We start from the raw sequence: 14,900 nt of genomic DNA on the forward strand, positions 1-14,900 counted from the left end.
TTGCTGTACAGATTCTGTAGTATTGCATAAATTTTGGAAATGCAAGGAATCTCCTGTATGTCCTTTCAGTCATTATTGTTGTAATGTTTTAATATTTGTTCCTTTGTAGGCCAAACCTAACAATCTCTAGCTGAATTAAGAGATGCTTATACAGTGATGTAATATGAGGGAAGTGATAAGTTATACTTGGAAGGCGAGACAATATGTATAACCCTTAGTCTGGTTATTTTCTCGGAATGCTGGAAAAGGTTAAAATCATACCCTTCCTGGCTTCCTTCTTAGTCAGTAACTAGCAATGGGAAGAAGCAAAGGAGGGAACTCCTCCTTTCTGTATATTTCTTCAGTGTAGTTCTTGAGCAAGAAATCTTCATGCAGCAGAGAAGCCAGGGTTTTCAGAGAAAGGAAATCTCTCTCTCTCCATTCCCCAGTTTGAATAGTGACAAAACTGCGCTGAAGAGCAAATATTTTTGATTCTGGAAGATTCCAAATTGCTCGAAACGGAAAGTTTCTTCAGAGAGTATTCCTGGGAAGTGAAACGATACACTTATCTGGGCACTGAAAAGTGGGATATGGAAAGACTGCATCAGCAAACTCCCTTTTGAGATACAGAAGGTGCTGCTTTTAAGCACCTTAAATGCAAAGTGGAAATACTGCCTAACCTGCTTAGGCACCTAAATTTCCTCCTGAAAACTTAATTTGGCTATGAAATCCCTCCACTGTGCATGCACAATTCTTCTGCTGTGCATGCATGTGATGCTGCTGTTTGAGCCTCTGTGTACTTCTGCATACCGAAGCTGTTCTGGGATTTGCATGCCTTTGCCACCTCTAACGTGTGGGCAGCCTAGGATTTACTCAAAAATCGAGTAGAGGTTATTGGTTTCAGTAATGGCTGTACCACGTGTCCACTGTGTAGGAAACCTGAGTTCAATTTCCTTCCCAGTCAGTGTTGAGGGCCCTGTTTGTGCAAATGCTGCTGCACAGCAAAATTGCAGCGCCCAGGAGAAAGCAAGAAGTATGTTGCAGGAACCGTCCAATTGGTTAAAGTTGCCTAAAATGACACAGCATGTAGGTGAGTCAATATGTTACCAATTTCTGAACTTTGCTGAGGTTTTCCTCCTGTATGTGACAACAGCTGAATGTGCATTGGGGAGGCTGTAATTCATCTGTCTCTGACCATGCCCTCACAGGGCATGGGGTGATGTGGCCAAACTTTATTGTACCCTCTTTTTCTCCTGCCTTTGGTGAAGATAGAAACAGTACTCTGCTAACTCTGCTTTGGTGGAGAACAGGGTCTTATACTCCTGCCCTCTGGGTCATGGTTCAAGAGGGCCTGATGCTTAGTAGTGTTGCTATGGTTTTAACTTTCATTTTCTCTGAGATGCACAGAAACTTGCCCGAATCTTCAAGTCTCAAAGATAGTCAGAAGTACCCGGTGTGCTCTACAAGCCCTCATTTCAGGGGCTCAGAGCAGAGGCCTTGACATAAGCTGTTTGTTATCTCTCTGTGCATGATGGACCATTTTACCCCAGCGGACTGTTTACACTCACGCTAAACATCCCTTTTGCTATCAAGGTGGCATGTAAAAAAACCAAGATAAAAAGCATACAGTGAAGAACAGAAGAATGGCCATAATGAGTCACACTAAAGGTCCACCCAGCCCAGTATCCTGTCTCAGTTAACATCTGATAGGCCCTTGCGGCTGTAATTTAAACAGTTTTGTGGAGTTGGGAGACAGCCAAAAGCTTGCTCCTGCCACCCTGTGCACCACCAGGATTACAAAGCCTCTGAGTGCAGTGCACTCTCCCATCTATGGTGAAAAAATGAAATAAGCATGGAGGATGCCATGAAAAATACAGTAACACACACGGTGTTTCTCCACTAACACTCTCTCAGTCTGCTACTCTTTACTGGAGCTGGATGCAACGTCCGTGTATTTATTTAGTAAACCTGTATGGATTTCTGTTCTGTGAGCTTTCACATACTAAAAGTGGTTTGGTATAACTGAGAGGTGGGAAAGCAGTTTGATACATGTGTTTTCCTGGTTACATTTGGTAAAACCACAAACTAATCACAGCAGGTAATTTGGAAAAAGACGGGATAAAAGTTTTATTTTAAATATTCTTTTCTGGGATTTTTTTTGTTGTTTGTTTTTTAAATTTTTCACATAGCCAGCATAATATCATAGAATCATAGAATATCTCGAGTTGGACGGCCATAATGGTCATCGAGTCCTTGCTGCTGTTAGCAGATGCAGAGGAAATAAAGAGCAAGCATGAATCCCGTGTCCTGCTGCCTGTGCAGTGCTGGGACAGATTTGCCATCCCTTAGCACACGGGGGCAACAAGCAGCATCCATGGACCAACATACAGACAAATTTCTTCGTTTCTCTTAAAAAAAATGGAGGTAGAAATAATATAATCAGCAGTGATGAATTTTGGCTTTTGTCAATGTCAGTGGAGTGGTCCTGGGCTGATATTGCTGGTGGCCTCTCCATGTTAACAATATGGCTCTTGGGCAAGTATTTTCTGTAAGTAATTTCAAGTACACTTCTATTGCCTGTGCTGTAATTGCTGTGTCGACAAGACACAGAAGTTTGGTCTCTGGAGTTGTTGGTTTGGCATCTCTTTTGACTGTTAAAAGTGCAGTGCTATATTATTATTTTCTTTGAAATAAATTGAACACTGGGTAGTTCCTGGAATCCTTATTGGCTGGTTGCTTAAGTCTTGGATTTATCCTTTTAATTTTGGTTTCTATTAATAAGTCCATTTTGGACTACTAAATAGTTATTTGGCTTTATAGTTATAATGAAGTTCTCAAGTTCAGCATTTCCCATTTTTCAGGCATTGTTGTAAATGAAATACAGAAGGACCCTCACAAATAGATGGAAAAATTGATCTGTTGAGGGAATACAATTTGATTCTGCAAATCAGATAAACTTGTTTTGCCAGTAATTTTACTGATTCTTTTTCAGAATTATAAATTGGAGCATGGTTTTCACCAAAAGAAATCTTGCTCTGGTGTGATAGCTTCATTACTTTAATGTCTTTCAAGATTAAAGATGTATGCTGAAAGCTGCTGTTTTGTTCACTAGTGAAGAATGGAAATTCTTCACTGTGAGAAGTGTGACATATATGATTCTTGCCCTGTAATTCCCTCCTCTGCTCCCTGGCACTGATGCCTGATAGCTCGTGGAGGTTTTGCCGGTATTATTTCTTCTACTGGTGGAGTGAGAGCGCATTTGGAAATGCCCCTCGTGTGCTGCCAAGGCTGCATGGTGAACAGCCGTTCCCTCTGTTTGGGTACGTGGGGCTGTGGCCAGGAGGAACTTGCAAACATTTCTTCTTTTTTGTTCTACTTTTTTTCTTTCAGGACTCCCGTTTTGTTGAGTTTTAAGACAACTTGATGAGAGCTGACCAGCAGGGTCGTAGGAGGGGTGTGCCATTAATTTTTGCCTGTTGTTTAAAAAATATACATGGATGAGATGAATGCAAATGAATAATAGAAGGAGAACACTGAACTGAAAAATTCAGAGGACGGCACATTTCTGCTGGGGGTGTGAGTGGAGCACACCACAGCATATCCCCATGAATTTTCCTTTCCTTACTTCTAGTTCCCCTGTAACACCCCTCATCTCCTATTTGCGGTGATTTTGACATGATTTTTCCCTTCTGCTCCCAAACCAGGCTCCCTGACACTCTCTTTATTCCAGGACAGCCAGTAAATGCTGCTTTCGCAGCATTTCACCTCTCCCACAGTAAAGTATTATTACTTATAAGTAAGTAAGTAATACTTATTATTCTGCTCCCTCATAAAGAGGACAAGTGGTAACATTTTTAAACTGAAAGAGGGGAGATTTAGATCAGATATTAGGAAGAAATTCTTTACTGTGAGGGTGGTGAGGCACTGGAACAGGTTGCCCAGAGAAGTTGTGAATGTCCCATCCCTGGAAGTGTTCAAGGCCAGGCTGGATGGGGCTTTGAGCAGCCTGGTCTAGTGGGAGGTGTCCCTGGAACCAGATGATCTTTAAGGTCCCTTCCAACCCGAACCATTCTATGACTCTATGATTAGTGTTTCTTTGGAGCACCTCTTTCCTCGGAGGCACAGGGCTTCATTGCAGCCCCCTGCTCTCCCCTTCCCACCCAGCCAGCTCTGAGCATCTTCCTCTTCCCTGTAGCTTCTCCCGTTCCTGCAGATCTGGGGGGCTCATCCCTGAAGGTACCAGTGGGTAAATGCTTGCGGAAGGATGAGCAGAGGTGAAAGGAGGTGGTGCAGTTTAGGGAAGGCATTAATGGCTTCTGCAGGTGTTGGTGGACAAAGAGCTGTGCCAGGGAGCAGGATGCTGATGTCCCCACCTGACCTGAAGTGCCTGCACTTATGTCATGGAGCACATAAAAGTTTTATACTGCGGGGAGCGTGTTGTTAAAATGATTTTGTAGATTTAGTGTACTGTTTCATTTTCAAAAAGAGTTGCAATATTAATGATAGCAGTCCCCATACACTTTTTAATGAAGACTGATGCAGTGAAGTCATTAAGTGGCTTGTTTTTTATTTTCCTTTGACATAAATTCTACGGATTTTACATAAATAACTGTTTAGACAACCACAGAGATGGCAAACACCAAAAATTAGTTAATGTACGGTTGTGATATTTTCCTTAGTCGTCTTTTTCACAGCTATTCTCTATGAATTTTTTGGACCTTTTGGGGTTGTTGGTTGGAGAAATCTATAGGATTTTATAGTTTGTTGGGGCCAACATTGTGGTTTTTTAATAAATATTGGCTCTCTGTACAGTCATCTGTCTTTTTTTTTTTTTTTCCGGTTATAGGCTGACATTTTTCTGGTAGTTTCAAAGAATGCAGGTTGTCCTTCTTTGGTTGCTTGCTATTCCGATTCCCACGTAGATTTAATTTCATATGTTCTTCTTTGGTATTGCTCAATTTGGCCTCGTGAGAGATGTGTTTTACCCTTCAGTAAACACTTGCCACGGAAAAGGCTGAAAGTGATTTTAAAATGATGAATCTTACAAACCATCAAGTCTGAAATAATCAATTTAATTGTCCACTTCTGCTATGGTAAGTTTTTCTCATGTATTACATGCCTAGTACATGTAGTTGCATACACTTAATTTCATCGTTTAAACAGATCCTTTTTCTAATAGCTGGGACAAGAAACTGACACTTAATCTATTTAAAGGAAGTTGACATCCCAGTATTTTTGTAGCATCGTTGTGCATCTTATGTCCTATCTCCAAAGTGCTTCATCTGGTTTCTCACCCCTTCTGATGCAAGATAATATGAATAACAAGGTATGGTGTTACCTTGCAATTATCTGTAACCTGGAGGTGATATTTAATAATATAATAATTATGGTTTTGCACTATTAGCTTTGGGGGATTATAATAAGTGGGAGTAGCATTTCCTGGAAATTGACTGGTGTGCATTTCTTGAGGTTGTTTGTGGAGATATTTTTTTTTTTTGTCTTAATGGAATGAGTGCTTTATAAGCAGTGGAAAAAGCAAAGCAGCTGACTGAAAAGCCAGAGTAAATCAACTTACTGATTTTGTGGCACATCTTCTATTTGGCAAATGCAGATCATGAATCGACCAGAAATGAACCTGACACTGAAATTACTACCTCTCTACATGTTATTGTCTTGCCCCTACAACTCTGTTATTCCTTTTTTCTGATATAATTTTCCTAAAAACATCATGTCAGGTATATGCACCTTTAGAGAGAAAGATTGCTGGAGAATTTTGTTGCAGATAACAGTTTACTGGCTGCTTGATGTCTGCTCAGTGTGTTATAGTGATTAAATGGCATTCTCTTACTCCCTTGACTAGTCTTGGAAAAGAAAATGGTTAATTATTTCCATTTACCTATTTCTTCTCCTAAGAGGCACTTGCAATAGGCATGCTGAATTGTGTTTTTGTGTATTTTTGGAGAATAGTATTTTCCAGCACTGCAGAAGTTTCAGAACATCTGCCAGTACCTTATTACTAGTAATGTGGTGGACACCTTGTCTACCCTGAAGAGTTCAAAATTAAAGATTAGCTATATAAAAAGGACAAATACACACAGCTTTCATCCTCCCCTCATTATATTGACTTTTGATTTTGTTGTGTAATAAATATTTTCATTTATATTTGACCTTTTATGTGAGTGTGTAAATCATTTTGGTTTCGGCATAAGTAAAGGTTTATGACTGGAAGATAAAGATAAGAAAATGGAAGAAGTCTTTGCCTTATTCAAGGAAGCCATTTGAGTTCTAGGAAATGGGCTGAAAAAAGCAGCAAGAATGTTAGTGATAAACTAGTGTATAATAGATAAAAACTAACATGACTGACAAAGCACAGCCTGTAGAGAGAAGAGGAATATTTAGTCTTCTGGCTAGATGTAAAATACTTAAATTAGTGACACTGAAGGGTAGTGCAATGAATAGGCCCTGAACTGCTACTGAAAATTTGTCCTGAACTGAGCTGCCTTTTTTTTTTTCCCATGATCTAGAGATTTTCCTGTAAATGTGGGAAAATATGGGAAAATTTAAAAGCAGTAGGTTAGTTGGCCAATGACTGAGCAGCACAAAGACAATGTTGTTCTGAATGCAAACCGAATACTCAATGGGGAAAAAAAATTTCTGTTAAAATATGAATAGATATAAGTTATTGTAAAATTCTGTCCTCTGTTATATTAATGACATTTGATTCACCAAATCTCCGCTTACACGAACAAGTATCACTTCACATAGTTTAGTAGAAATCAAAGGGTCACAGAGTGGATGAGGTTAAAAGGGGCCTCTGGAGGTCTTCTGGTCCCAACCCTAGAGCCAGTTGCCCAGGACCATGTCCAGAAGGCTTTTGAGTATCTCCAAGGATGGAGACTCCATAGCCTCTCTGGGTAGCCTGTGCCAGTTCTCAGTCACTAGTGCACGTACTTACTCAGACCAGCAGTTAATCCTCTCTTATTCTGTCAGAGTGTTCGTGTTTTGTAGTGGAGGATAAAATGTAGTTAGAAAAATTGCATTTTGCCTTGGAGGATGAGAAGACAGAAAACAAAAGAGATTCAGTATAGCTTTTTTCAGAGTCTTGAAATGAATGGACCTCTAATCCAGTACTCCAAAAACGTGTCTTTTCCCATTATGATTCTATTTTTTTGCAATAAACATAAGTAATAAATATGGCTTAATTTAAGTAAATTTGTCAAATAGTATTTATGACAGCAACACAAGACCAAAATTGCATCTGTGCTTCAGGACCCTTTTGGAGATATAATTCAGAGACCATGATAACAAAGGAGACATAAACAGAGGAAAAATTCAAAAGTTGAAGATGCATATAATTTATGTAACCTTGGATGTTATGGTACACAGTCTGCAGGGCTCGGCTCTGCTGGGAGAGGGCTGGGTCTCGCTGAGACCCTGACTTCTGGTGGCAGTCTCATCCTTGGGTAGAGGAGTGGAAAGTGTCCCAGACTCCCTGAAGTAGCCAGCTGTGTGGGTTGAGACTGGAGTAACATCTCCCCACTGGTACTTGATACATAAACACTGCCATATTTTGGAGCAGTAGCTGTCAAGTCTTTGGATAATGGCTGCAGAGTGGGATAGTGGTTGGACAAATGTCACTGGGAATATAACCTACTTATGTCTTTACCGATCAGGAGAAGTATATAAATGTGCCTTGGTGAAAACTGAGCTTACATAGAAAGGCTCGTGAGTGTTGTTGAGTTTAGAATCTCAGTTTTGGGCTTACATGCCTGATGACACTTTTTGGATCTGTTGTCCATTGCAGGCTGGCCGTATGTCTGGGCTTGCAAATTCGATTTACAGTTGTTCCTCACGCACAAGTTTTAAAACACAGAAGTCTGGATTTGTTTTGTAATATAATAACACCGCATTTTCTTTTAATTTCTTCCTCATCTAGTTTAATCTCAAGACTTTGAAAATACAATACACATGGCACAGATGATAACATTTTTTCAGATGCTATTAATTCTGCTACTTCATGATTACGTCTCAGCTGAAGATGGGGAAACAAGAGCAAGTAAGTCTTAATTTTTATATTTCAGATAAGGACAACTTCAAAGCATGCCTTGAATTTATAGTATCCATTTTCAGGTCCACATGTACACTTCTGTTAATGGTGATTTTTTTTCCAGTATAATTTTCCTGGTGAAAATCCCATATGATAAGTATCTTAAATATCTTATTTCTCCTTTAGGAAGATGTCATAGTTTAACCCCAGCTGGCAGTTAGGACCATGCAGCCATTCAACTCTCTCCCTTCCCCGCCACCCCCAGTCCCCGAGTAGGGCAGGGAGAAGAGGGAGAAAAAGGAAAAAAAATCCTTATGGGTTGAGAGAAAGACAGTTTAATAGAACAGTAACTGAAGATAAAACAATAATAATGATAATAATGGTAAAAAATATACAAAATAAGTGATGCAATACAAGTGCTCACCACCTGATGATTGGTTGCCCAGCTCATCCCAAGCAGTGATCGTGGATTTCTGTCGCCTGGCCAGCCCCTATTTGTATACTGAGCATAACGTCTATGGCATGGAATATTCTCTGGCCAACTTGTCCTGTCTATGCTCCCTCAGATTCTATGGGAAGCTGAAAAAGCCCTTGACTTAATATAAGCATTACTTAGCAACAACTAAGACAGTATGTGCTATCAGCATTATTCTTGTACTAAATCCAAAACACAGCAGCTACTAGGAAGAAAATTAACTCTATCCCAGCTGAAACCAGGACAGAAGGGAATATCTTTATTTCTTTTTGTGTGTTGGAAATGCCCAAGGCAGCAGATGGAACTGTAAAGCTCCAGTCTTGATTGAAACTTGTGTCTTGAGTATTTATATTTTCATTTCTTCAGAAGCCATGTTTTGAATAGCTTAATGTTATGTGAGAAACTAAATTACAAAAATAAAGGTTCTTTGAGAGGAAGCTGAGATAACCCCAGCTCTGGGACAGACATTGCAGTGTTCAGTTCTGGGCCCCTCTGTACAAGAGGGACATTGAAGTGCTGCAGCGTGTCCAGAGGAGAGCTACCAGGCTGGTGAGGGGTCTGGAGACCAGGTCATATGAGGAGAGGCCGAGGGAGCTGGGCATGTTTAGCTTGGAGAAGAGGAGGCTGAGGGGAGACCTCATTGCCCTCTACAACTGCCTGAAAGGAGGTTGGAGAGAGGTGGGTGTTGGCCTCTTCTCCCAGGTGAATAAGGACAGGACCAGAGGAAATGGTCTGAAGCTGCAGCAGGGGAGGTTTAGATTAGACATTAGGAAGAATTCCTTTACTGAAAGAGTGGTCAGGCACTGGAACAGCCTGCCCAGGGAGGTGGTTGAGTCACCATCCCTGGAGGTGTTTAAGAAACGTCTAGATGTGGCACTTCAGGGCATGCTCTAGTGGCAGAGATTGTAGGGGTTGGTTTTTTTTTTGTGTATGTGTGTATGGTTGGACTTGATGATCTCAAAGGTCCTTTCCAACCATGAAGATTCTATGATTCTTCAAAATTAGCATCTCAAACCCCACCAAACCAAGTTTTATACTCTAAATCTGTTAATCTTTTTATTCAGCCACTTTGTCTTCTAAACAGCTACCTTTTAAAAAGCCTCTCCTCTAGAAAGTTATTCCCTCCATCTGAGGATGTGCATATAAAGTGGATAGGACTGTCCTATAGAAATTCTCGTGTCAGTCCATGGCCTGTAGTTGACAATTTAGTTTAAAAGGCCTGTAGTTGACAATTTAGTTTAAAAGATCCATTTATAAGTGACTACAGCTAGTAGTGCTGAATCCATGCCTAAGTCATCATGCAATTACATTATATTTATTAAATGCTTATGTGATCTTATATTCTGCTGGTTGAATTAGATCACTGAGCAACATTCAATTGAGACTCGGGTTTTTAGAATAACTAGTTTTGTAAGTGCCATGTAGCAGTGTCAGAAGTCAATTAAAATGTATTTGTTAAAGGACGGGATGTTACTGCTGAAGTCTGGCATATTCAGACTGTAGCCTTCCTCTGCAGTGTGCTGGGTTTGATAACAAAAATGAGTTTTTATGTTTATCATCTTTGCAGGCAAAGAGATATGGAAAAACCCCAAATGTATTTCTCTCTGCTGATTGCATGAAACGCAATTGCCAGTGAAGGAACTAAATTCCAGTATTTTTCATAGTTGTTTCTATTGATAATGTAAAAAACAGAAGGTGGTGTGGTTTTCAGATACCAAGTTGTATCTGTGTGGCTTACAGAAACAATCTTGTGTTCTCTGATAAACTCAGCTGATTTTTTTAAAATGGAATAGAGATTCTCGTACAAACAGTAATTGATATGAAAAATATTTCCTGTGGAAGAAGAAAGTGGAAGAGTTTATTAAAATGGTTTTGGTTGTTTTTTTTTTTTTTTAGGTTGCAGAACTGCTCCGGCAGATTTAGTGTTTATCTTAGACGGCTCCTACAGTGTTGGCCCAGAAAACTTTGAAATAATCAAAAGCTGGCTTGTCAATATTACAAGAAATTTTGACATAGGGCCAAAGTTTATTCAAGTTGGAGTTGTCCAGTACAGTGATTACCCTGTACTTGAAATTCCCCTTGGAACTCATGAATCCACCGAGAACCTCATCAGGGAAATGGAGTCCATACACTATTTGGGAGGAAATACAAGAACAGGAAGAGCTATTCAGTTTGCCTTTGACCATCTTTTTGCAAAATCTTCAAGATTTTTAACAAAAATAGCAGTTGTTCTCACTGATGGAAAGTCACAAGATGAAGTCAAAGATGTAGCAGCAGAAGCAAGGAAAAATAAAATCACTTTGTTTGCTATTGGTGTTGGCTCAGAAATTGAGGAGGATGAACTTAAAGCTATTGCCAACAAGCCTTCATCAACTTACGTATTTTATGTTGAAGATTATATTGCAATATCAAGAATTAAAGAAGTTATAAAGCAGAAACTCTGTGAAGGTAAGTGATTGTAAAATATTTTAGGCATGCAGAATGTAATTCTGTATCCATATTTCTTTATTTCACAAGCAGAATGCATGATTAATATAACATAAGGCACCTACAAATCTTTACTATGATCTTCTTTCATTTTGGTCTCGTTTGCAGAAATCACTCCCAAAACGTCATTTTCTCTGTTAAGCAAAGAGGTATCTTTGGGTGCTTTAACACAGCGTGTATGTAGCATTTTGCCCTAAGCTCCCAATTTTTTGCATTGGTAAAGTTCAGAAACCCTAAAATAGTTGAGCAATTCTCATAGTTCTGAGACTATAGGGCTTACTTTATCCTTTTCCTAGGTGCAGCTGATACTCATCCACAGTCTATCATTTCTTCTTGACAGTTGAGAGGATAGCCTATCATTACAAACAGGAGTTCTTCCGCTAGTATGTGTTGAAAAACCCAGAAGAAAGACTCTTGGCAAAAGTGCCTGGAATTGTAACAAGCTGTTGTGATCTTTTTTAGAAGGATTTTATAGAAGAAATAGCCAAGACCAACATTGTAAAATTACTTTTTGCGTTAGAATGCTAGCGGCATTACTGCATTGAGTTTTCTGATAACTTTGTAGAACAATGGTTTTCCCATGTATATAAAAAAGACAGCAAATTGCTTCTAAAATACATCATTCAGGACTCTGTTATACAGAGAATATTTGTCGGTTCTATTTTGTACATGTTTTATTACCGAGAATTGATGCAAGTCATATTTCAGTTGTACCATATTTCTGCACTTAGTAAGAATGAAAAATAGTTTTCATTTGCTCTCCCTTTGAGTATGGACCTCATTGAAAAAATATGATGATACTTATATTGAGGATAACAGTGTTTATTTCTTGATACTCTTATGAAAATCATAATAATTCCTTGTGACTGATGTAGTAAGATGGTCAGTCCAAAAAATTAAATCAGCTAAGTGCAGCTAAACTCTTTAATAAAACTTCACACAGGGAGAAATTCCCCCAAATAAGCACAATATTTTCTTTTAATAAAGTTTAGAAGAAGTGACGTTATATTTCATCAAGATGGATTTTCTGCTTTCAGAAGGAAGTTAACTAGTATCCTTTAAAATTCAGCTCTGATATTTGACACGACTCTTACCAAAGTAATGTGAATATTGACTACGTACACAAAAGTGTACTTACTGTTTTACTTAAAGTGACCCTTTTCTTCCACTCTCTTATGTTGTGCTCCTACCTCGTGTTAGCGTTGAGATGCCTCTCTCAAAGAGTGATCAGAGCCAGTTGGCAGTTTCATTTCTGACCGTGATGTCTTTAGCAGGTGAACTGAAAGACTAGTAAACTGGAAATTTTATATCTGAGTGGTGGCTTATTTTATTCATGTTGTTAAGTTTCACTCTGACTCTGAGAAAGGAAGTTCCATGGGGGCAAAGCAGCAATGATTTGACTGTGATCAACCACATGAAACTGCCTGAAAATTGTGCAATTCTCTCTGGATTGTCTTTGTTTTAATGTCTAAAAAAATGCTAGCCTTTACTCTGTAGTTTTTATAACTTCATTATTATGTGAACATACATACAATAGCATAGGGGCAGTATTTCCTTTCTGGAAAAAGGGGGCTGAGGTTTGGTGGTTCGTGTAGCAAGTAATGCTATTATGAAGGGCCTTGGGGGTGGAGGGCTCTCGTGTGCCTTTTGGGAACTCTAGTGTTTGTTTTAGAGTACGGCAGGGTGAAAAAACCTGCTGAACCTGTCATCCAGAAAGGACAATGTGGCTAAAAGAGTCCCTAAATATTTAAGGAATATTTAATATTTATTCTGGAAGTTGAATGTTCCTGTAGTATTAATATTTTCTAGCAAAAATATAGAAAAGATTGTGTGTCAGGAATGCATTTAAAAACAATACTCAGTGCAGACCTCAGAAGTATGTCTGGAGGATGCTGAGAAAAGTTCCTATGTGCTAGATGATGGGATTTAACATCAAGAAATTATTTCATGCTTCAGAAGGAAAAATAAAGCATCTGAAAATGATATAAAAACACTAAAAGGGAACAAGATTTCAGTATAGGCTAGAGAGTTGCTGTGACTGGGGCTATGGACTGGAAACTTAACCCTGTTTCCCGTGGAAGACAGTTCTTAATTTTGCCACTGACTTCTGCATCTGTATAACGGCTCAGTTAGTTGTCAAATTAGTCCCACGAGAAGATGATCCAGAAGACCCAAAACCATCTGCCTTACTGGGAATGTTTTTATGTAATTCTTCAATGTGCCATTGGAAATAAAGAATAGTTTCTTAATGTATAATTTTACGAATGCTTAATTCGTATTGTATTGGTTTAGAATAGTTACTTTGGCTTTGGATCCAGAATAATGCCCCTCTCATATAAGTAATCTTATTTCTGCATTTATTTTTTGATTTTACACCAAATTTCTAATACTGTAAGTGATAAGAGATTCTTGTGTTTATTTTCTTGTCAGTGTATGTGATTATCTGTAATCTGTATTAATCACAATATGACTGTTATTCAGCTTTGAAATAAATGAGTTTAGAAAATGTTTCCATGATAACAATACACAGTGAAGAAACCCAAAAGAATAAAATGTTATTACTCTTACTTAATATTATAAGTATGTTGACTTAAATCCTTCATCTGTGTTTTGAGAAGAGTGAGAAGGAAAGTTGTGTTGGACTTTTTATTTTTTGGAAGCATTCAGAAGGTAGACATTTTAGTTTCCAAACTGTAGGCAGAGAGTTCTTGCAATTCTTTCTTGTAGAACCAGACAGATAACTTTTAATATATTTTTAACTGGGAGTCAGGTGCCATTTTGCTGTGGGGAGGAAAAGAAAACTAAGGGGAACATTCATGGCTTCTTTCTGCTGCCCCAGGTACCTGTGGGATGTCCCCTTAGGATGGATTGTCCTTTCCCAACATAGATAGTTTGTGCAGACATTTAGCTGAATTTTCTTAACAGTTTATATATGCTGCCTCCCCCAGCAGAACGATGTAGCTTCTGACTGCCCTTGGGTTGGTTAGAAAGAGAAGCCATGCAGCATTGCTCATATAAAGAGAAGCCAGTCTAGACCTTTGAGCTGGTAATTCCCTGGCACTGAAACGTGAGTTTTCCAGCCCATGGCTGGTCCAGATGGAGATGAGAGAACTCTCCACCCCTCCTTTGGAATGTATTCCTAATCTCTTCCCTTTCTATGAACTGGTGCTTTTCTGATGGAACAATGGGAAATGAATGATGAAAATGTATTTATTGTAAATAGTTTAGCATAATTTTAATAAAGGAAAAAAGTTGTTGGCTTTCTTTTAATTGATTTATTCTGCTAATACAATTTTGGCTTTAGCATTAAATTTTGCTCTGCTATCTCATGTTTTTTTTTTTTTTGAAGACAACTTAGGTCCATTGCCAGTATTGGTTTTGTGTAGAGAGAATTAAACAGAGACAACATTCAGCTAACTTTGGTTTCCACAGATAATATATCACATAATATTTCACCAGTAAGAATAGCTTCAAGCAGATTTCAATGTAACAGGAAAAATAGATCAGAGTCCATTTCAAGCAAAAGAAGATGGAAAAAAATAGCTGTAGATAATTCTACCTTTGTCCATTTTCAACCTGATTTTATAGTTGGAAGGGATGCTGGTTTAATCCAAAATGTTAGTGCATTGTGGAAATTAACATGAATAATTGGGTAGCACTTTGAAACCATACAATTTTAGAAATTAAATTAAATATTTTTATTAGCCAGATAATGTAATACCTTTTAACTACACTTGGTGACAATTCAAAATAGTATGTGAACATAATTGCAGTAAAATACGACATCTTAGCGTTCTCGCAACATGTCTCTGAGGATTCTGCACGTTCCTTCTCTTATATTCACTGGCAGTTCTCAATTCTCTTTCATTTCTTGAAAGGTAGCTACAAAAAATTAGGTGAGTGGGAGGTTTC

At 38.6% G+C, this 14,900-nt stretch overlaps 1 protein-coding gene across 1 annotated transcript in view; it reads left to right on the forward strand.

Moving 5' to 3' along the window:
• COL21A1 (collagen type XXI alpha 1 chain) overlaps positions 1–14,900 on the forward strand; it is a 118,271-nt gene that overhangs the window by 22,016 nt on the left and 81,355 nt on the right. The window contains exons 2-3 of the mRNA XM_074581581.1: positions 7,916–8,035; positions 10,398–10,949. Of these exons, the coding sequence (XP_074437682.1) occupies positions 7,948–8,035; positions 10,398–10,949 (640 nt within the window). The 5' untranslated portion in view covers positions 7,916–7,947. The remainder of the gene's footprint in view (positions 1–7,915; positions 8,036–10,397; positions 10,950–14,900) is intronic.

Source organism: Larus michahellis, chromosome 3 (genome assembly GCF_964199755.1).
Source record: "Larus michahellis chromosome 3, bLarMic1.1, whole genome shotgun sequence".
In the NCBI taxonomy this organism is placed as follows: Eukaryota; Metazoa; Chordata; class Aves; order Charadriiformes; family Laridae; genus Larus; species Larus michahellis.